Raw genomic sequence first — 25,171 nt, forward strand, 5'->3', positions numbered from 1 at the left:
CACAGCCCACAAAACGAGGTGGAAACTGAGCTGCACTTCCTAACCTCCTGCCAAGTGTATTTGTCAAGGTTGTGCGCTACTGGTACGAAGTCAGGTGCAGGAGAGCAGTGAGTTGTGATCAGGCTGTCACGCTCTGACCTAGGAGAGCTGTGTTTTCTCTGTTTAGTTAGGTCAGGGTGTGATATGTGGGTGGGCATTCTATGTTTTGTGTTCTATGTTTTGGCCGGGTATGGTTTCCAATCAGAGGCAGCTGTCATGCGTTGTCTCTGATTGGAAGCCATACTTAGGCAGCCTGTTTTTCCCTGTGTTTTTGTGGGATCTTGTTTTTGTGCAGCTGTGTTTGAGCAGCCCCAGAATGTCACGTTTGTTTCAGTTTCACCTGTTTCTTGTTTTGTTTCGAGTTCACAAATAAAATATGTGGAACTACCAGCACGCTGCACCTTGGCTGATTTATGACAGGGAATTCGAAGACAGCACTCGTGACACAGGCGCACTTTATTTGGCAGAAGCACAAAAGACAGACGCCACTGCGTCCAAAATCCTCCAGCCACAGGTAAAAGTAATTAAGCGCGAAAACACTCACAAATATACAAATGTATGACAAATACATACAACGGGTCAAAATACGATACCCGGGGTAAAAACCAGTCTGGCGCATAACTAAACACGTTACAAAACAATTTCACACAAAGACATGGGGGGGAACAGAGGAATAAATACATGCCGTGTGATTAGGGAATGTAAACCAGGTGTGCAGGGAACAAGACAAAACAAATGGAACAATGGAAAATGGAGCGGCGATGGCTAGAAAGCCGGTGACGTCGACCGCCGAATGCCGCCCAAACAAGGAGAGGAGCCGACTTCGGCGGAAGTCGTGACAGTATGACCATATTAGAGACACATATTTCCCTCAGATTATGCAGATCCACAAAGAATTCGAAAACAAACCCAATTTTCATCAACTCCCATATCTACTGGGTGAAATACCACAGTGTGCCATCACAGCAGCAAGATTTGTGACCTGTTGCCACAAGAAAAGGGCAACCATTGAAGAACAAATACCATTGTAAATACAACCCATATTTATGTTTATTTATTTTCCCTTTTGTACTTTAACCATTTGCACATCGTTACAACACTGTATATATACAGTCGTGGCCAAAAGTTTTGAGTATGACACAAATATACATTTTCACAAAGTCTGCTGCCTTAGTTTGTATGATGCCAATTTGCATATACTCCAGAATGTTATGAAGAGTGATCAGATGAATTGCAATTAATTGCAATGTCCCTCTTTACCATGCAAATGAACTGAATCCCAAACAAACATTTCCACTGCATTTCAGCCCTGCCACAAAAGGACCAGCTGACATCATGTCAGTGATTCTCTCATTAACACAGGTGTGAGTGTTGACGAAGACAAGGCTGGAGATCACTCTGTCATGCTGATTGAGTTCGAATAACAGACTGGAAGCTTCAAAAGGAGGGTGGTACTTGGAATCATTGTTATTCCTCTGTCAACCATGGTTACCTGCAAGGAAACACATGCCGTCATCATTGCTTTGCACAATAAGGGCTTCACAGGCAAGGATATTGCTGCCAGTAAGATTGCACCTAAATCAACCATTTATCAGATCATCAAGAACTTCAATGAGAGCGGTTCAATTGTTGTGAAGAAGGCTTCAGGGCGCCCAAGAAAGTCCAGCAAGCGCCAGGACCGTCTTCTAAAGTTGATTCAGCTACGGGATCGGGGCACCACCAGTACAGAGCTTGCTCAGGAATGGCAGCAAGCAGGTGTGAGTGCATCTGCATGCATAGTGAGGCGAAGACTTTTGGAGGATGGCCTGATGTCAAGAATGGCAGAAAAGACGCCACTTTCCGGGTAGCCGGAAAGTAGAGCATTGCAGTAGTCCAACCTAGAAGTAACAAAAGCATGGATTAATTTTTCTGCGTCATTTTTGGACAGAAAATTTCTGATTTTTGCAATGTTACGTAGATGGAAAAAAGCTGTCCTTGAAACAGTCTTGATATGTTCTTCAAAAGAGAGATCAGGGTCCAGAGTAACGCCGAGGTCCTTCACAGTTTTATTTGAGACGACTGTACAACCATCCAGATTAATTGTCAGATTCAACAGAAGATCTCTTTGTTTCTTGGGACTTAGAACAAGCATCTCTGTTTTGTCCGAGTTTAAAAGTAGAAAGTTTGCAGCCATCCACTTCTTTATGTCTGAAACACAGGCTTCTAGCGAGGGCAATTTTGGGGCTTCACCATGTTTCATTGAAATGTACAGCTGTGTGTCGTCTGCATAGCAGTGAAATTTAACATTATGTTTTCGAATGACATCCCCAAGAGGTAAAATATATAGTGAAAACAATAGTGGTCCTAAAACGGAACCTTGAGGAACACCGAAATTTACAATTGATTTGTCAGAGGAAAAACCATTCACAGAGACAAACTGATATCTTTCCGACAGATAAGATCTAAACCAGGCCAGAACTTGTCCATGTAGACCAATTTGGGTTTCCAATCTCTCCAAAAGAATGTGGTGATCGATGGTATCAAAAGCGGCACTAAGATCTAGGAGCACGAGGACAGATGCAGAGCCTCGGTCTGACGTCATTAAAAGGTCATTTACCACCTTCACAAGTGCAGTCTCAGTGCTATGATGGGGTCTAAAACCAGACTGAAGCGTTTCGTATACATTGTTTGTCTTCAGGAAGGCAGTCAGTTGCTGTGCAGTTGCTGTGCAGTTGCTGTCCAGGAAAAACATCAGGGACAGACTCATATTCTGCAAAAGGTACAGGGATTGGACTGCTGAGGACTGGGGTAAAGTCATTTTTTCTGATGAACCCCCTTTACGATTGTTTGGGGCATCCGGAAAAATGCTTGTCCGGAGAAGACAAGGTGAGCGCTACCAACGGGTCAACACTGCAAATATTGACTCTTTGCATCAACTTCATGTAATGGTCATAAAAGCCTTTGACATGAAATGGTTGTAATTATACTTCAGTATTCTATAGTACAATCTGACAAAAATATCTAAAGACACTGAAGCAGCAAACTTTGTGGAAATTAATATTTGTGTCATTCTCAAAACTTTTGGCCACGACTGTACATAATATGACATTTGAAATGTCTTTATTCTTTTGGAACTTCTGTGAGTGTAATGTTTACTGTTCATTTTTATTGTTTATTTCACTTTTGTTTATTATCTACTTCACTTGCTTTGGCAATGTTAACATATGTTTCCCATGCCAATAAAGCCCATTGAATTGAATTGAATTAAGAGAGCTAGAGAGCGAGAGAGAGCTAGAGAGAGGCATAAAGACAGGCAGAGAGAGATGGAGAGTGGGAGAGAAACTCTGCTGTGCTCAGTCTCTTAGTTCTGTTCGACACAGATGAGGAATCGTTGTTTTTCCTGGAGAGGAGGAAAAAGAGAGACTACTTGGTATTCTGTTGCTGGCTGTAATGGACAATATTCCTTTGTCACTGTTTTCCTTTTTCTCTTTCTTCTGCATGTGTCAGGTTTTTTGTCTAGCTGGCAGAAAGGGTTGCTGTCTGAAATTGAGTTATTTGTTCAGAGTGTTTTTTCCTGCCCACAGAACTTTGGTCCCATACAACAAGTGTTTATTGAAGTTCGTCGTTAGGGATATGGTTTGAATTCTAACTAACTGTGTGCATGTGTGTGCGTTTGCTGGAACAGGTGCGTTGACGTGTATTTTCTATTGAAGTGCAGAGAAACCTCAAATATTCAATGCCTTGCAGTCTAGCTAGGAGGCCTAAAATCCCCACAGCCCCATGGCAACACAAAGACCTGTTAAGCAATACACTGAGCTATTCTCTAGGGTCTCCTGTTTTAAGTCTGGACAAAGGAAGCGCAAACACATCTTTATGACCAGCTACCTGCCTCTTCCCTGCCCTGCTGACTCAACACACTGTCGTCAGTCCACTACTTATCACAGCCCAGCCAATGAATGTTGAGGCTACAGCCTGGCAGGACAGATAACACTGAACACTTCCCTATAGCAGAGAATAGAGGAGATTAGATAGAAACCATCTAAGGCTGAGCGGACGGTATTCTGATTTGCCCTTTAAAGATGATTTTGTCTTTTGAAAACGTCTCCGGGGCTGTGAAAATTCATCCCTCACACTCACAAGCTGTTGTTCAGGTGTGATCATAAAAATCATACTTTTTTAAACATCACTGATTAGTTTGTGTCTGGATATTTAGGATGTGTTGTGGCGATATGCTGATGTTTGTAAGTGCAGTCATGTTACAAATATACCATATATACTATACCATTCAAGATAGGGTATGTTGTAAAATAATTATTATTCATCGTTCTATTCATAGTATTTATAAATAGATAAAAGACAGCATTAGAAGAAAGCACCATTATTGAAATAATACTTCTTCAAATACAGTTGAAGTCAGAAGTTTACATACACTTAGGTTGGAGTCATTAAAACTTGTTTTTCAACCACTCCACAAATTTCTTGTTAACAATCTATAGTTTTGGCAAGTCGGTTAGGACATCTACTTTGTGCATGACACAAGTCATTTTTCCAACAATTGTTTACAGACAGATTATTTCACTTATAATTCACTGTATCACAATTCCAGTGGGTCAGAAGTTTACATACACTAAGTTGACTGTGCCTTTAAACAGCTTGGAAAATTCCAGAAAATTATGTCATGGCGTTAGAAGCTTCTGATTAGGCTAATTGACATCATTTGAGTCAATTGGAGGTGTACCTGTGGATGTATTTCAAGGCCTACCTTCAAACTCAGTGCCTCTTTGCTTGACATCATGGGAAAATCAAAAGAAATCAGCCAAGACCTCAGGAAAAAATTGTAGACCTCCACAAGTCTGGTTCATCCTTGGGAGCAATTTCCAAACGCCTGAAGGTACCACGTTCATCTGTACAAACAATAGTATGCAAGTATAAACACAATGGGACTACTTAGCCATCATACCGCTCAGGAAGGAGACATGTTCTGTCTCCTAGAGATGAGCGTACTTTGGTGCTAAAAGTGCAAATCAATCCCAGAACAACAGCAAAGGACCTTGTGAAGATGCTGGAGGAAACAGGTACAAAAGTATCTATATCCACAGTAAAACGAGTCCTATATCGACATAACTTGAAAGGCCGCTCAGCAAGGAAGAAGCAGCTGCTCAAAACTGCCATAAAAAAGCCAGACTACTGCACATGGGGACAAAGATCGTACTTTATGGAGAAATGTCCTCTGGTCTGATGAAGCAAAAATAGAACTGTTTGGCCATAATGACCATCATTATGTTTGAAGGAAAAAGGGGGAGGCTTGCAAGCTGAAGAACACCATCCCAACTGTGAAGCACGAGGGTGGCAGCATCATGTTGTGGGAGTGCTTTGCTGCAGGAGGGACTGGTGCACTTCACAAAATAGATGGCATCATGAGGGAGGGAAATTATGTGGATATATTGAAGCATCATCTCAAGACATCAGTCAGGAAGTTAAAGCTTGGTCGCAAATGGGTCTTCCAAATGGACAATGACCCCAAGCATACTTCCAAAGTTGTGGCAAGATGGCTTAAGGACAACAAAGTCAAGGTGTTGGAGTGGCCATCACATAGCCCTGACTTCAATCCTATAGAAAATTTGTGGGCAGAACTGAAAAAGCGTGTGCGAGCAAGGAGGCCTACAAACCTGACTCAGTTACACCAGCTCTGTCAGGAGGAATTGGCCAAAATTCACCCAACTTATTGTGGGAAGCTTGTGGAAAGCTACCCGAAATGTTTGACCCAAGTCAAACAATTTAAAGGCAATGCTACCAAATACTAATTGAGGTGTATGTAAACTTCTGACCCACTGGGAATGTGATGAAAGAAATAAAAGCTGAAATAAATAATTCTTTCTACTATTATTCTGACATTTCACATTCTTAAAATAAAGTGGTGATCTTAAAATAGCTTTTCGGTGAAAGCACATTTTGCAATATTCTGAGTACATAGCCCGGCCATCACGGCTAGCTATTTTGACACCCACCAAGTTTGGCACTCACCAAACTCAGATTTACTATAAGAAAAATTGGATTACCTTTGCTGTTCTTCGTCAGAATGCACTCCCAGGACTTCTACTTCAACACCCAATGTTGTTTTGGTTCGAAATAATCCATAGTTATATTGAAATAGCTCTGTTTTGTTCATGCGTTCAGGTAACTATCCGAAGGGTGACGCACCGGCGCGTTTCGTGACAAAAAAAATCAAAATATTCCATTGTCAAACGCTGTTTAAAATACATTTTTATGTGATTTTTCTCGTAAAATAGCGATAATATTCCAACCGGGAGACGTTGTATCCGTTCAAACAGCGAAAGAAAAAAATGGACTCGTCTCGTGCACGTGCGCGCCAGTGTCATTGTTCCCAGAAGGACCACTCACAAAAACCCCTGCTGTTTTTCACCCAGAGACTGCAGAGCTATCATTCCACTTTCTGGCGCCTTCCTAGAGCCAATGGAAGCCTTAGAAAATGTCACGTTACAGCAGAGATGCTGTATTTTTGATAGAGAGGCTATAGAAGGACAAGAAATGGTCAGACAGGGCACTTCCTGTATAGAATCTTCTCAGGTTTTGGCCTGCCATATGAGTTCTGTTATACTCACAGACACCATTCAAACAGTTTTAGAAACTTTAGAGTGTTTTCTATCCAAATATACTAATTATATGCATATTCTAGTTTATGGGCAGGAGTAGTAACCAGATTAAATCGGGTACGTTTTTTATCCGGCCGTGAAAATACTGCCCCCTATCCCTAACAGGTTTTAACTGACCTAAGACAGGTAATTTTTACTTGGATTAAATGTCAGGAATTGTGAAAAACTTAGTTAAAATGTATTTGGCTAAGGTGTATGTAAACTTCCGACTTCAACTGTATAAGGAACTGAAACACAAAAGTACTCAAAAGCCCGGAATTAGGTAGGAATCAACATGGTAGTGATAAAAACACAGCAAACAGAGGACATAGAAGGCACAGTGTCACGGATCTTCCCGGTACTGCTGCTCATTCTGTTCACCAGCTCCGGAGGTCTACTTCACCGGCCTTCTAGGTGTCACTGAACTGGATCATTACCACCAACCCCGGACTGTCTAGTGTCCTTACGCACACCTGGTTCCCATTCCCCCTGATTAGTATGTGTATACATGTGCCTTTTGTTCCCCCTTGTCCTTGACGGTTATTGTTCCATGTCTGTTGGTCTTGTGAGTACCTGTGCTCTGTTGTTTTGGCTTTGATACTACGCGTTATTGTGCTCTTGTTAATACGGGTCTCATCCTGTGTAATTGTTATTACCGGTCTCCTCCCGTGTATTTATTAGAGGTTTACACCTTGCTCTTTGTTTGGGTTACAGCCCTGTGTTATATTTTACCTGTCTGTTTTGGGCTTCGTCTCCGTCATGTTCATTACGTGCGCTATCTTGATTGAAGTAATAAAAAAAACATATTTCGTATTCCTGCACCTGTTTCCTATCATTTATACAACGTGACACACAGTATTTGGGTATTTGCGGGTGTATTGTGATGGAAGGTGGGGTGTATGTTTTTGTGTTTGTAAAAGTGTGGAGTTAAGTGAATGAAAAAGGAAAATGGTTGCAAATGCCAGAGCCCATGTGTGTGTCTGCAAGCAGGAGTTTTACATTTTGTGCAGATATGGAATATACATTTTAAAATAGATTATAAATATAGTTTATTTCATGATTATCTTATCATGATGGTGCGCATGATGGAGGGGTCCCCAACAATATACGCTGGACACCCACTTGAGCAACCCACACAGTAAGGAGAAATCCTTATTTGTTTTATAGGCCTACTGAAAGTAGCTTATATGCAGCCAAGACAGAAAGATACATGCTGTTAGAGACCCACTAAAGCAGCACTCTCTCCTCAAGATACTGAGCCTGCCTGGCAGGGTTGGTCCAACAAAGCCAAAGCCCCCAGATGGGTGAGCATAATATACAAGGAATTTCTCAAAGCTGCTAATGTGAACCTTGATGACCTTGTACCTAGCCAGTGTGGATTTCGGTGAGGTGCCCCCACCCAGGTAGTGGCAGTGCTAGTATCACTAGCTGCAGTAACCCATGGGGAAGGGGTCACACTCAGACATTCAGAAAGGGGGCATATTATTGTGGCCCTAGTTGCACAAAATAATCAGAAGGTCTGACAGGACAGAGATGCTTGAGAAAATGGTCACAACGGGGGACCAGTGTGTGTGTGTTTCAGGGTAGGGGGGTGTATCTGAGCGCCATCAGCAAGGACTTGACGTTGGTTAGTCAAATCTCCCCATTCTTGCTCAATTTTGCATGCCTTCTCAAACAGCTTCAACTGTATATGCATTCACACATCAAGTCTTCTCTTGAGTTGGGCCTGGGGATGGAAAAACTGTTGAACATCTGAGCATGTGGTTGTTTGTGTGGGAAGGGTTGTGTAATTTTAGGGTGGTGTAAATGTAATTTTTGTAATGCCAATTCTGGTTATAGGTATCAATCCTGGTTATAGGTAACAATCCTGGTTATAGGTAACAATCCTGGTTATAGGTAACAATCCTGGTTATAGGTATCAATCCTTCAGATGAACTGCCAACATTATTACACATATTATTGGTTTATTGTGGAAATGAAGATATGCAAGATTTGTATATATATATATATATATATATATATTATTATTATAATATTTTTTTTGAAATAACTGTATACAATACAATGGAGGTGAGTGCGTTGGAAATGCTTTTGTCAGTTAATCTGTTTATGTTCTGTAGGTGGAACTGTGTGCTCTTTTTTAAAGGACGGGTCCCAATCTCTCAAAGGCCCTAGGATACTGGTGGACAGGGGTGTTCTGCCACTCACTGGAATGCCAGTCCAACTTGGGATGGGGGAGGTTTTAGTGAGTGGAATGGTGAAATGGTGAAATAAGTATAGCCAGTAAAAATGTTGATGGTTTAGCAGATGATAATAAAAAAACGGTCAGTATTTACCTGGCTAAAAGAGAAGAAATATAATATCTATTGTTTACAGGAAACTCTTTCAACTATTTTAGATGAAGTTGTGTGGAGAAAGGACAGGGGGGTGAAATATACTTCTCCCATGGGAAAAGAAACTCAAAAGGGGTGATGATATTAATTAACAGTCATTTTGATACGAATGTGCAAATTGTTCAAAAAGATCCGCAAGGTAGATGGATTGTTTTAAATATGTTATTGGACCATAAACAGATTTATCTATATGGTCCAAATAATGATGATCCACCCTTCTTTGAAAATATATATAATAATTGATCAAGCCTTCAAGCAATACAAGACTCTATTTTTATGGTGGGAGATTATATGGTTTGAAATACATCAATGGACCGTAAAGGAAATCACACTACAAACTATCACCCTTATGCACTTTAGGAAATCACGAATATCATAGATATATTGGAACTAGTCGATATATGGAGGCTTAAATATCCTGACCTACTGAGATATACATGGCGGAGACTCAATCAAGCTAGTCGTCTTGACTACTTTCTTATGTCATTCTCGCTGTCACCAAAAGTTTAAAAAGTGTTGATAGGGAACAGAATGCGGTCCATCAAATAATTGGTACCATCAAATAATTGGCATATACATTACTCTTGGAAATGTAATCAAAGCCTATTGGATGACAACTTGTTTATAAGCAGGACAGAAGAATTTATAACTGACTTTTTCTGACATAATAAAGGTACAGCAGATCCCCTTATTATATGGACACTTTTAAATGTGCCTCTAGAGGCCATGCAATTCAGTACTCATCTTTAAAACAAAAGCAATTTAAGTCAAAAGGAGTCATATAAAGAATGGAAATAGAGGGACTAGCAGTACAGATAGATAGCAATAAAAACAGTACGTTAGAGTCACGGAATACGTTAGAGGAAAATCAAAAAGAAACGGAGGAACTTATTCAAGAAAGATCCAGTGTAATATATTATAAAAAATAAAGTGAACTGGATGGAATATGGGGGAAAATGCACCAAATTCTTTTTTAATCTTCAACATAGAAATGCTACAAAAAATGTATTTACTAAAACTTGTTACAAATGACAGTCACCCATGATTCACCAAACTACACTGCTCAAAAAAATAAAGGGAACACTTAAACAACACAATGTAACTCCAAGTCAATCACACTTCTGTGAAATCAAACTGTCCACTTAGGAAGCAACACTGATTGACAATAAATTTCACATGCTGTTGTGCAAATGGAATAGACAACAGGTGGAAATTATAGGCAATTAGCAAGACACCCCCCAATAAAGGAGTGGTTCTGCAGGTGGTGACCACAGACCACTTCTCAGTTCCTATGCTTCCTGGCTGATGTTTTGGTCACTTTTGAATGCTGGCGGTGCTTTCACTCTAGTGGTATTATGAGATGGAGTCTACAACCCACACAAGTGGCTCAGGTAGTGCAGCTCATCCAGGATGGCACATCAATTCGAGCTGTGGCAAGAAGGTTTGCTGTGTCTGTCAGCGTAGTGTCCAGAGCATGGAGGCGCTACCAGGAGACAGGCCAGTACATCAGGAGACGTGGAGGAGGCCGTAGGAGGGCAACAACCCAGCAGCAGGACCGCTACCTCCGCCTTTGTGCAAGGAGGAGCAGGAGAAGCACTACCAGAGCCCTGCAAAATGACCTCCAGCAGGCCACAAATGTGCATGTGTCTGCTCAAACGGTCAGAAACAGACTCCATGAGGGTGGTATGAGGGCCCGACGTACACAGGTGTGGGTTGTGCTTACAGCCCAACACCGTGCAGGACGTTTGGCATTTGCCAGAGAACACCAAGATTGGCAAATTCGGCACTGGCGCCCTGTGGTCTTCACAGATGAAAGCAGGTTCACACTGAGCACATGTGACAGACGTGACAGAGTCTGGAGACGCGTGGAGAACGTTCTGCTGCCTGCAACATCCTCCAGCATGACCGGTTTGGCGGTGGGTCAGTCATGGTGTGGGGTGGCATTTCTTTAGGGGGCCGCACAGCCCTCCATGTGCTCGCCAGATTTAGCCTGACTGCCATTAGGTACCGAGATGAGATCCTCAGACCCCTTGTGAGACCATATGCTGGTGCGGTTGGCCCTGGGTTCCTCCTAATGCAAGACAATGCTAGACCTCATGTGGCTGGAGTGTGTCAGCAGTTCCTACAAGAGGAAGGCATTGATGCTATGGACTGGCCCGCCCGTTCCCCAGACCTGAATCCAATTGAGGACATCTGGGACATCATGTCTCGCTCCATCCACCAACGCCACGTTGCACCACAGACTGTCCAGGAGTTGGCGGATGCTTTAGTCCAGGTCTGGGAGGAGATCCCTCAGGAGACCATCCGCCACCTCATCAGGAGCATGCCCAGGCGTTGTAGGGAGGTCATACAGGCACGTGGAGGCCACACACACTACTGAGCCTCATTTTGACTTGTTTTAAGGACATTACATCAAAGTTGGATCAGCCTGTAGTGTGGTTTTCCACTTTAATTTTGAGTGTGACTCCAAATCCAGACCTCCATGGGTTGATAAATTGGATTTCCATTGATTATTTTTGTGTGATTTTGTTGTCAGCACATTCAACTATGTAAAGAAAAAAGTATTTAATAAGATTATTTATTTCATTCAGATCTAGGATGTGTTGTTTAAGTGTTCCCTTTATTTTTTTGAGCAGTATATATTTTGAAAGAGGAAGCAAAGTACTTTAAGCATTTGTTTTCGTTTCAGTCTCATCCATCTCCACTTACCCAAGTTAATTGTAAGGATTTTTTTCCTAATAATAATGTAAATTTAACAGCTGTACAGAAAGACTCATGTGAAGGCCAAATTACAGAGGAGGAACATGTTGATACAATTAAAGCCTTTAATACGGGGAAACTTCAGGGCTGGATGGCATACCAGTTGATGTATACCAAACCTTTATTGATATACTCAGAGGACCATTATTAGCATGTTTTAACGACTCCTATGTAAATGGTGGATTAGCAGATACTCAACAAGAAGTTCTGATGTCATTATTACTGAAACATGACCCAAGTGGTAAATATAAAGATCCAGTCCATAGAAAATTGGAAGCCCCTTACACTTCAGTGTTGTGATGCAAAAATTCTAGCAAAATGCAGAGCGCATAGATTTAAAAAGGTATTGTCGGATATTATTCTTCCTAATCAGACAGGTTTTTTACATGGACGATACATTGGAGATAATATAAGACAAGTACTGGAAACAATAAAACTCAACGAAAAATCTGGGAAACCAGGCCTGGTATTCATAGCTGACTTTGAAAAGGATTTTGATCAAGTTCAACTGGAATGTATATATAAATGCCTGGAATATTTTGGAGAATCTCTTATACAGTGGGTTAAAGTTATGTATAGTAACCCTAGGTGTAAAATAGTAAATAATGGCTACATCTCAGAAAGTATTAAACTGTCAAGAGGAGTAAAACAAAGTTGTCCACTATCGGCATACCTATTTATTATGGCCATTTATTATGGCCACAGATCCAACAGTAACAACCTAAAATCCAGGGCTTAAAAACAAAGGTGTCATTGTACGCTGATGATTCATGTTTTCTCTGGATTACAACCAATATATATTTCAATATAGATAAGTGTACTGGATTGGATCACAACATTTTTAACTTTTACATTATCGTGTAGTTTAACCAATAAAATGATCTGACGGTGAAGTGGACATACTCCATATTCATATCCCGAATGAAAGAAATGTTTTCACTACAATACATTTGAATAGAAAGTTAGCAAAAATAGATAAGATCTTGCTATGGAAAGGAAAATACCTGTCTATTTGTGGAAAAATCACCCTGATTAACTCTTTAGTCATATCCTAGTTTAACTATTTGCTTATGGGCTTGCAAAAAAGATTATATTTTATTTGGAATGGCAAGCCAAACAAAATTAAACGGACCTATTTATATAATGAATATGATTTTGGAGGGCAGAAATGATTAAATATTAAAGCATTATACCTCTCACTCGAGGCTTTAGTCATACAAAAGTTATACTTAAATCCAAACTGGTTTTCTAGCAGATTAGTAAGAATGTCTCGACCCAAGTTCAAGAATGGCCTTTTTCCCTTTATTCCCTTTTACAACCTTTCAATTATTTGAAAATGAAATTATCTCCCAAATATCGCTATTTGTCAAACAAGCCAAAGAATGTTGGTTGCAATTTCAGTTTAATCCATCAGAAAAGACACTACAAATATTACAAAAAATATTATGGTTAAACTCAAATATACTAATGATAAAAAAATAGAAAATAATTTAAAACGGTATAATCTTTGTAAATGATATCGTAAATAGGACTGGTAGAGATATGTCACACATGCAGATAACAAAAATATTTGGAAATGTCTGCTCTATTCAAAATTACAACCAACAGAATTACCACAAAAATGGAAGAGGCAAGTGGAAGTGGGAGAAAGTAAGGAACATGTCTGTCGGCTCTGCGTTAAAGACCATAATTGGCTAAATAAAATTTGGATAAATAAAAAGTATACCAGTGTCATTTAAGGACCAAAAATTGACAGCTGTGCCATACAGATTGATAGCTGTGCCATACAGATTGATAGCTGTGCCATATAGATTGACAGCTGTGCCATATATATTGACAGCTGTGCCATATAGATTGACAGCTGTGCCATATAGATTGACAGCTGTGCCATACAGATTGACAGCTGTGCCATATAGATTGACAATATCATATAGATTGACAGCTGTGCCATATAGATTGACAGCTGTGCCATACAGATTGCAAGATAGTTGGGAAGAGATTTTTGACGTACCGATTCCATGGCATATGATTTATGAACTGATACACTAAACAACGCTGGATTGAAAATGTAGAGTTTTTCTATTTAAATTATTATACAAAATTCTTGCAACCAATAGAATGTTATATATATGGGGGATACAACCATCCCAGCGCTGCAGATTCTGTTGCAAAGAGACAGAATCATTAGATCATTTGTTTTGGTACTGTCCATATGTAGCTTGTTTTTGGTCGCAGGTTCAGGAATGGCTGAAGAATTATAGCATTTACCTAGAACTAATGCTGCAGATAGCAATACTGTGTGATTTAAAAAGTCATAGTCAATCAATCAATAATATAATAACACTCTTAGCAAAAATGTTTATCTTGAATTTACAATATGTACAATCTAAGAGAATAGAAAGGATCAGAACTTTTGTGAAACATCCCCGCACAGTTGAAAAATATATGGCAAATAGAAATTAAAACTGGATGGTGTTCAGAGATAGATGGGCGGGGTTAAGTGGAGCTGAAATATGGGACTATAGACAAACAAAATATAACTGTTGTGTTGTTGTCCATTAGTTTACTCGAATTAGGGAAGGGATGGTATGATTAGGGGAAAATAATAAAGGGAAATATATTTACAAAAAAATATAAGGGGGATTGGAAATGATGCAGACAATTACAATGATGGAAACCACAATCTATCTGCAATATTAAAGCAACAATTTTTGTTTACTATGGTTACTAGTTTCTGTGGTATCATTTGATCTCTGACTGTAATGTGTGTGTCTGCTGTGTGTGTATTGTGTTGCAGGTCCACACAGAGTATCCCTGTGTCCGGCCAATGAGTTTGAGTGTCTGGGGACAGACATGTGTATCCACATGAGCAGACTGTGTGATGGGAGCCCTGACTGCACTGATGGCTGGGATGAGGGGCCACACTGCAGAGGTAACACACACAGAGATATGCACACACACACACACACACACACACACACACACACACACACACACACACACACACACACACACACACACACACACACACACACACACATACACATACACATACACACATACACACATACACACACACACAGTAAATCAGCAAGTCCCCTCTGTAGCTATAGAATCTGTACAGGCACAGCTCGGGCAACTGTTTTCTGGGGTCCTTCCTATTTCTTAGTTCCTACAGAACACTGGGCCAGCTAATCCTGCTCCAGCCAGCCAGTGACTCGGCTCCTCTTTTGTCTGGTTCCACAATGAGACACCATGGACTCAATAGCTGTTGAAATGACACCCTATTCCCTATATAGTGCAGTGCTTTTGGCCAGGAAATCAGACATAGTTATATCAGACACAGCCAATATGTCTCCTCTGTGTGGCTCTGCTCTTTTGTCTTGTTCCACTATGGGAAGCTATAGACTCAATATGTCTTCCTCTCTGTGACTCTAATTAATATTAGGGATTGGATTTGATGATGGGATTCTCCTCATCCTATCCGGCCGGCTGGCTGTCTGGATAAATGCTCTGCTCTGCCTGCCAGAGACGTGGAAGGGGCCTCTGAGCCTCACATTCTCTAGGGCCTGATTGATAATTGAATGACTTTTTCTCGGAGATGAGAGAGAAGAGGAGCCATTGTGATAATGGAGGCCATCTCATTAGAGCAGTTGATGGAGGATGACAATGTTTATTGGCCAGAGAAGAGATTACAGTTTGGGTGGAACTGTGGAGACAAAGGGAGAGAGCATGTATAGAACAGAACCAGGCTAACTGGACGTTTCTCTCATGGCAAAAGGAAATGTTGTGTTCATACAGGATTCATACAGCTGAGTGTGTGTGCTGTACTGATATTAGTCCAGCTCATATTTGATGTTTTGGTGTATGTTAAATTGGGACATGTTTGTTGGTTTGGGTGCATTCCCCTACAAAAAATATTGATGCCAAACAAGTTTTTGAGTTCTCCTTTATGAAACCAAAGTCCTACAACAGAACAGGGTCTGGAAAAAGACCAGTACACATTAGAACTGCCAAGTGCACAAACAGTCCTCTATCATATACATACAAAGAAAGATATGGTCTATCTTTCTTTTTCAAATATTATTTTTAATTTCACTTGTTTTATGTGTGTATCATTTTGTTTATGGGGGTCATATTAAGTAATGGTGTGAAAGGATAAGATTTGAAGTGACCGTTGTTGTCTGAAGTGTCAGATTCCCTTACTGCAATCTGTGGAACTTCCCTGTCCTGCACAATGTTCCGCCGATGATGTCATCTAGGGATGACACGTATTTTATCGCAGTACAATACAGTACAATACATGTTAACATGGTGGAGCTCGGTGTGGGAGGTTGAGGAGTGGAATGGTTTATATTATAGTGTGTGATAGCCAGGTTTTGTCCTGCTTATGTGTTACTGGGCAGCTGAGGCTGGTGCCACTGGGCTGGTCATATCTCTGCAGATGTAGCCCTTTACAAATGGCAGATTTGGGCACTGATAACTGCCTAAATTTGAAAGCAGTGGCTGTACAGTAACATGCTATACATGAGGTCAGACCTCTGGCTCTGAGTTTCACAGCGCTGTATGGGTTTTGACTGGCAGCCGTTCTGAACTTGAGCACCGCACGTGACCAGAAGTTGCCCCCATCCCTCCCGTTAATTGGGCAACTTTTGCAATTTTTTTGTCGACTGACTGAGGGAAATTCTGTATGTTTATATACCCCACATTTTCCAGGAGTATTCTTATCGTGTTACTGAATGTAGAGTATCCGTTTTTTCTCTTCAGATTTCGTTAACAAATGTGGCAAAGTACAGTAAATGTAAAATGCACATAAAATCAACAGTGTAATGTTTTGCAGGTGAACTGTTGTGTTCTCAACTTTGGTCTGATGATTTCCCCATAATCTCCAAACTGTTCCCTTTCAAATACTACCATGTGAATGAAATGCGAAGTCAGGTGCAGGAGAGAAGCGAAATGTAACCAAGCTCACTTTATTATAGTTCCAAAACACGAGAGCACTACATAAATAAAAATGTGCTCAAAACCACGGAACATAACCAAAGTAAAACGCGTAAATCAAACACCACGAAAAACATGAAACAATTACACACAAAACATGATGGGAAACAGAGGGTTAAATACAAGTAGATTGATTGGGGAAATGATAACCAGGTGTGTATGGAAACAAGACAAGACAAATGGATATATGAAAAATGGAGCTGCGATGGCTAGGAAGCCGGTGACGTTGATCGCCGAACGCCGCCCGAACAAGGAGAGGAGCCAACTTCGGCGGAAGTCGTGACAGTACCTCCCCCCCTTGACGCGCGGCTCCAGCGGCGCACCGACACCGGCCTCGAGGACGACCCGGAGGACGAGGCGCAGGGCGATCCGGCCGGCGACGGTGAAACTCCCACAGCAGTTCAGGATCCAAAACATCTGCAACCGGAACCCAGCACCTCTCCTCCGGCCCGTACCCCTCCCACTCCACGAGGTACTGAAGGCCCCGAATCCAGGATGGAACGAACGATATCCGCCGGGGACCCCTGGATGTCCAAAGGGGGAGGAGGGACCTCCTGCACATCAGATTCCTGGAGCGGACCAGCCACCACCGGCCTGAGGAGAGACACATGGAACGAGAGGTTAATACGATAATCAGAGGGAAGCTGTAATCTATAACAAACCTCTTTCACCCTCCTCAGGACTTTAAATGACCCCACAAACCGCGGACCCAGCTTCCAGCAGGGCAGGCGGAGGGGCAGGTTACGGGTCGAGAGCCAGACCCGTAAGTGCGCTTACGGCCACAACCACAGAATAGAATGGCATCTGAAGTCAAAATGTGTCCTTATGCATATTCCCTTTCTGACTCATTCAGAGTGTGTTGTGCTTTGAAACCCACAGTCAGAAACCTAGGGTTAGATTAGAGACGGGCTGAAATTGAAATTGGTGTTCTTCGGGCAATATCCACTTATTGCTGTGCTGATTGTGATGGTTAAAGCTAGAGGCTCAGGGCTAGGGAAAGGTGAGGTGGTGGCCTGGGCCTGATGTAGGCTTGGAGGGGCAGCACCTTGGCTAGCGTTGTCACTGTGTGTCTCTATGTGTGTCTCAGTAAATGGGTTTGATACAGGGCACACACACAGTGGGTTTCTTCCTCTCAGCGAGACCCCACAAAAGGGCCATTGTGGCCCGAGTGCCACAGGCTTTACATAATGAGGACCCTTCAGTGGTCCAACCTCTCCTCTGGCCAGCCTCAACGGTCGCCATGTAATGGTCCCCTTTCAGTATGGCTGTACAGGGCTGGGGATTGTGGTGTGGACATCCCTTCACTCTGACTGATAATATTCCACTCCCTGTGTGATACTGTAGTGTTCTCCCATTATGATGTACTATTGAATGAGGTTGTACAGTCTGCTTTGGTGCAGTATGTTTAGTTATCTAGGAAATGGGACTTCACTGGACATGCCAGTAGGATTCCATGCTCTGCAAGCTTTGTGATGATGCTCAGACTGAGAGTTCATCTCACTTCCTTGTGTTGTGTCTGTGTGGTTATGTGTTTCTTGGCAGCTCTTTGTTGGTGCGCTGCAGTCCTCTCTCAGACAGAAAGACAGACAGCATGCTGTATGGCCACTTCTCTCATACCTGCCTTTTGATCTGGTTGGTAGGAAACTGTTGGCAGGCATCATGCTGAAGACTGCAGCATGCTGAAGACTGCAGCGTGAGGAGACTGCAGCGTGAGGAGACTGCAGCGTGAGAAGACTGCAGCGTGAGGAGACTGCAGTGTGAGGAGACTGCAGCTTGAGGAGACGGCAACACATGTTGTTGACCTGTTTCATATTAGCCTCTACTGTACGAGCGATTAGTCTGAGATTACAGTGGGTAGAAATCTCTAACTTTCTCTAGTCTAGCCTCAACTGTGCCAAAGTCTGTTACCACACTGTGTCCTGGTCTAGATATGGTGGGATTCGGTGTTTATAAACAGTCATTCCAAAAGTGCAGGCCAAAGGCCCTAATCACTTTCATATGCAGAGTGAGGGACTAGGGCTAGGAGGATGTCCCTCACTCCCGGCCAAAAGACATTGTGTCAGTGGAGACCATCAATGGGAAGATAGCTCTTGGACTAAGATAAGCATTTTCACAGCTGATCTGCAAACAAGCTATTAGTGTGTTGACTGGAGGAAGTAAGCTATTGCTTATGTTACAGGCTTTGGTTTTTTCCTTGATTTTGTTTTCTATTTCGAGGTTGGTTCTCTTTGGTTCAGTGCTATCCCCTACCATAACCTAACCCTTACCGTATCCATTTTACATTTCAACTTCAATGGGGTATGGATGTCCCAAGGATCCCAGATAGCACAGACTGTTCTGTTTGGATTGGAATTATCCTCATTGTTCAGGATGTGTTGCACCTGTTGTATTCGTTAGTCAGAAGGTGTTTCACCAATGATGTACAGTATATAACCCGGAAGCTTATAAGAAATCCCGCTATGCCCTCCGACGAACCATCAAACAGGCAAAGTGTTAATACAGGACTAAGATCGAATCATACTACACCGGCTTCGACGCTCGTCGGATGTGGGAGGGCTTGCAAACTATTACAGACTACAAGGGAAGCACAGTCGCGAGCTGCCCAGTGACATGAGCCTACCAGACGAGCTAAATAACTTCTATGCTCGCATCGAGGCAAGTAACACTGAAACATGCATGAGAGCATCAGCTGTTCCGGACGACTGTGTGATCACGCTCTCCGCAGCCGATGTGAGTAAGACCTTTAAACAGGTCAACATTCACAAGGCCACAGGGCCAGATGGATTACCAGGACATGTACTGCGAGCACATGCTGACCAACTGGCAAGTGTCTTCACTGACATTTTCAACCTCTCCCTGTATGAGTTTTGCAATACCAACATGTTTCAAGCAGACCACCATAATCCCTGTGCCCAAGAACACTAAGGTAATCTGCTCGTAGCACTCACGTATGTAGACATGAAATGCTTTGAAATTGTTGGTCATGGCTCACATCAACACCATTATCCCAGAAACCCTAGACCCACCCTAATTTGCATACCGCACCAACAGATCCACAGATGATGCAATCATCTGTACTCTACACTGCCCTTTCACACCTGAACAAAAGGAACAGCTATGTGAGAATGCTATTAATTGACTACAGCTCAGCGTTCAACACCATAGTGCCCTCAATGCTCATCACTAAGCTAAGGACCCTGGGACTAAACACCTCCCTCTGCAACTGGATCCTGGACTTCCTGACGGGGCGACCCCAGGTGGTAAGGGTAGGTAACAACACATCCGCCACACTGATCTTCAACACTGGGGCCCCTCAGGCCCCTCCTGTACACCCTGTTCACTCATGACTGCACAGCCAGGCACGACTCCAACACCATCATTAAGTTTGCCGATGACACAACAGTGGTAGGCCTGGACAACAACCTCTCCCTCAACGTGATCAAGACAAAGGAGATGTTTCTCATCGACGGGGCTGTAGTGGAGCAGGTTGAGAGCTACAAGTTCCTTGGTGTCCACATCACCAACAAACTAACATGGTCCAAGCACACCAAGACAGTCGTGAACAGGGCACGACAAAACCTATTCCCCCTCAGGAGACTGAAATGATTTGTCATGGGTCCTCAGATCCTCAAAAGGTTTTACAGCTGCACCATCGAGAGCATCCTGACTGGTTGCATCACTCCCTGGTATGGCAACTACAGAGGGTAGTGCGTACGGCGCAGTACATCACCGGGGCAAAGCTTCCTGCCATCCGGGACCTTAATACCAGATGGTGTCAGAGGAAGACCCTAAAAATTGAAAAAGACTCCAGCCACCCTAGTCATAGACTGTTCTCTCTGCTACCACACGGCAAGCTGTACCAGAGCACCAAGTCTAGGTCCAAGAGGCTTCTAAACAGCTTCTACCCCCAAGCCATAAGACTCCTGAACAGCTAATCAAATGGCTACCCAGACTATTTGCATTGCCCCCCTCTTTTACACTGCTGCCACTCTCTGTTTTTATCTATGCATAGTCACTTTAATAACTCTACCTACATGTACATATTACCTCAATTACCTCGACACCGGTGCCCCCGCACATTGACTCTGTACCAGCACTCCCTGTATATAGCCTCGCTATTGTTATTTACTGCTGCTCTTTAATTATTTGTTATTCTTATCTCTTACTTTTAATTCTTATTATTTTTAGCAGTTAGTTTTATTTTAGTAATTATTTTTTGGGGGGGGTATTTTCTTAAAACTGCATTGTTTGTTAAGGGCTTGTAAGCATTTCACTGTAAGGTCTACACCTGTTGTATTCGGTGCATGTGACAAATAACATTTGATTTGATTTGATATAAACCCTTGATTACTGATGCTATGTATTGGCCATTGAGAGGCTTTGAAGCCACCGGTCGGCCATATTGGTACTCCCCAGTAGGCGCAGTCTTCCATAGGAATGAATGGAATTCTACACTATCTCAATTAAATGTTTCAAGGACATTTATTTAAGTATTGTTTTGTTGTAGTGGAGACAGTAACATTAGTAATCTCTAAAATGTTTAGACATTGTTTTTATGCATGTGTGTCAACCATGCCGTTTGCTTCCAATCAGGTTTCCTTCGATGTGTTTAATATGATTGTGATCTCTCTCTGTGGTAGAGCTTGGACCAGACTGTGCCAACCATGGCTGCGAGGGCAACTGCTCAGTAACACACCAAGGGCCCAAGTGTTACTGCAAAATTGGCTATGAAGTCAGCCAGGATGGAAAGACATGCAAAGGTAAGACTCATGAGTCCTGGATATGTACATCAAGTTACAGTAAACATATGACAACAGTCCCATGTCTGACCAGTGACTGACTGACTGACTGACTGACTGACTGACTGACTGACTGACTGACTGACTGACTGACTGACTGACTGACTCACTATACTGACTGACTGACTGACTGACTGATGTACTGACTGACTGACTGACTGACTGATGTACTGACTGACTGACTGACTGATGTACTGACTCACTATACTGACTGACTGACTGACTGACTGACTGACTGACTGACTGACTGACTGACTGACTGATGTACTGACTCACTATACTGACTGATGTACTGACTGACTGACTGACTGACTGACTGATGTACTGACTGACTGACTGACTGACTGACTGATGTACTGACTGACTGACTGATGCTGACTGACTGACTGACTGACTGACTGACTGACTGATGTACTGACTGACTGACTGACTGACTGATGTACTGACTGACTGACTGACTGACTGATGTACTGACTGACTGATGTACTGACTCACTATACTGACTGACTGACTGACTGACTGACTGACTGACTGGCTGACTGGCTGATGTACTGACTCACTATACTGACTGATATTGCCCTGCCTGAATCTTCAGATTTCAACGAGTGCAGCGTGTACGGGACATGCAGTCAGACGTGCTCTAACAACGAGGGCTCCTACACCTGCAGCTGTGTGGAGGGCTACCTACTGCAGCCAGACAACCGCTCCTGCAAGGCCAAGAACGGTGAGGCACACACACACACCACACACACACACACACACACACACACACACACACACAAACGAACATCAACATACTGTACAGACGTGTAGTCTACACTTGTCATAGACTAAAGCTAGACCAAATAATAACTGTGTTTCAGTTGATTTGTTTTGTTTTGGTCTTGTCATGCTGTGTTATTATTGGAGGAATCACATTTGTACGGCGTGACACTCTCTAATGCTGTTACAATTGAATTTACAAGGAAGATATGTCAGAGCTATGTGACCTTTCTTCCCCTCTCCTTTCATTCCTCTCCTCATCATCCCTCTCCTTGTATCCCTCTCCTCTCACCATCATCCCTCTCCTTTCATTCCTCTCCTCATCATCCCTCTCCTTGTATCCCTCTCCTCTCACGATCATCCCTCTCCTTTTATCCCGCTCCTCTCACCATCATCCCTCTCCTTGTATCCCTCTCCTCTCACCATCATCCCTCTCCTTGTATCCCTCTCCTCTCACCATCATCCCTCTCCTTTCATCCCTCTCCTCTCACCATCATCCCTCTCCTTGTATCCCTCTCCTCTCACCATCATCCCTCTCCTTTTATCCCTCTCCTCTCACCATCATCCCTCTCCTTGTATCCCTCTCCTCTCACCATCATCCCTCTCCTTTTATCCCTCTCCTCTCACCATCATCCCTCTCCTTGTATCCCTCTCCTCTCACCATCATCCCTCTCCTTTCATTCCTCTCACCATCATCCCTCTCTTTTCATCCCTCTCCTTTCATCCCTCTCCTCTCACCATCATCCCTCTCCTTTTATCCCTCTCCTCTCACCATCATCCCTCTCCTTTTATCCCTCTCCTCTCACCATCATACCTCTCCTTTTATCCCTCTCCTCTCACCATCATCCCTCTCCTTTCATCCCTCTCCTCTCACCATCATCCCTCTCCTTTTATCCCTCTCCTCTCACCATCATCCCTCTCCTTTTATCCCTCTCCTCTCACCATCATCCCTCTCCTTTTATCCCTCTCCTCTCACCATCATCCCTCCCTCGACCTCCCTCCCTCCCTCCCTCCCTCCCTCCCTCCCTCCCTCCCTCCCTCCCTCCCTCCCTCCCTCCCTCCCTCCCTCCCTCCCTCTCTCAGATCCTGTGGAACAGCTGCCGGTGCTGCTGATCGCTAACCTCAATGACATCCGCTGTACGTCTCTGAGTGGCATGCCCACCCGCCTCCCGGCCATCAGCACCAAGAAGGTTAGAGCTCTTTTTCATTTCCTTATTATACTCACTGGACTCTAACCACACACTCACACGTACTACACTGACACTCCAACACACACACACACACACACACACACACACACACACACACACACACACACACACACACACACACACACACACACACACACACACACACACACACACACACACACACACACACGGGGGGACACACAAGGGGACACATGGGGACACACACAAAACATTCATGCACATTCCTTCACACTCTTCACATACACTGCTGCTACTCTCTGTTTATTATCTGTGCATAGTCACTTTATCCCTGCCTACATGTACATATTACCTCAATTACCTCAACTAACCGATGCCCCTTCACATTGACTCGGTACCGGTACCCCCTGTATTTAGCCTCGTTATTGTTATGTTATTGTGTTACTATTTTTCCTTTAGTTTATTCAGCACATTTTTATTTTATTTTTCAAAGCTCTGCATTGTTGGTTAAGGGTTTGTAAGTAAGCATTTCACTGAAAGGTCTACACCTGTTGTATTTGCCGCATTTAACAAAATGTCATCTAACTATCCACTCACCATATCCCTAGCTATCCCTATCCTTAACCTTAACCCCTACACCTTGACCACGTTGGAAATAAGAGTTTTATCATGCTGATTATGTCTTATCCTCTGAGATTTGTACTTTTTAACTGTAAATTGAAACTATTGTGAAGCGTTTTTTGGTCTTTGAAAAGCAGCTATATAAAACCCAAGCTAATATTATTATTGTTGAAAAACAGACCACTGCCATGGACTTCAACTTCGCCCAGGAGACGGTGTGTTGGATCGACGTGGGCGACTCGTCCGCCAACACCCACCTGAAGTGTGCTTCCATCCCTGAGCTGAAGACTGTCAACGACATCAGGATAATTAACATCTCACTCAGCCTGCACCGTGAGTAGAGAACACACACACACACACACACACACACACACACACACACACACAGACTTCAACGTGAATAGAGAACACACACACACACACACACACACACACACACACACACACACAGACTTCAACGTGAATAGAGAACACACACCACACACACACACACACACACACACACACACACACACACACACACACACACATACAGCTTTCACCGTGAGTAGGGAACACACACACACACACACACACACACACACACACACACACACACACACACACACACACACACACACACACACAGCCTTCAACGTGAATAGAGAACACACACACACAGCTTGCACCGTGAGTAGAGAACACACACACACACACACACACACACACACACACACACACACACACACACACACACACACACACACACACACACACATGCATCCTGCACCATGAGTAGAGGAGCCTACCTACCGCTCCTACTGGAAGGACACACACACATGCACACATAAACACACACACACTGTAGACGTGATGCAATACCACTCGGCGGCGCCTGACTCCGAAATCTGCATTAAAGTGCAGAGCAGAAATGATGAGCGCAGCAATATTGTGATAAAGGTTCCTGTTCAAGAACAGTGCTGTCCTGACATGGTGCTAAATTACTCTGCACCCCC

The 25,171-nt window shown here is 43.0% G+C and overlaps 1 protein-coding gene across 1 annotated transcript in view; it reads left to right on the plus strand.

The window, feature by feature from the left end:
* Positions 1–25,171, plus strand: part of LOC106572662 (low-density lipoprotein receptor-related protein 1) — a 237,152-nt gene that overhangs the window by 63,113 nt on the left and 148,868 nt on the right. The window contains 5 exon segments of the mRNA XM_082962191.1: positions 14,622–14,756; positions 21,466–21,585; positions 22,220–22,348; positions 23,470–23,576; positions 24,356–24,509. Of these exon segments, the coding sequence (XP_082818317.1) occupies positions 14,622–14,756; positions 21,466–21,585; positions 22,220–22,348; positions 23,470–23,576; positions 24,356–24,509 (645 nt within the window).

The sequence above is a fragment of the Salmo salar genome, chromosome 15 (assembly GCF_965601325.2).
Source record: "Salmo salar chromosome 15, fSalSal1, whole genome shotgun sequence".
Lineage (NCBI taxonomy): Eukaryota > Metazoa > Chordata > Actinopteri > Salmoniformes > Salmonidae > Salmo > Salmo salar.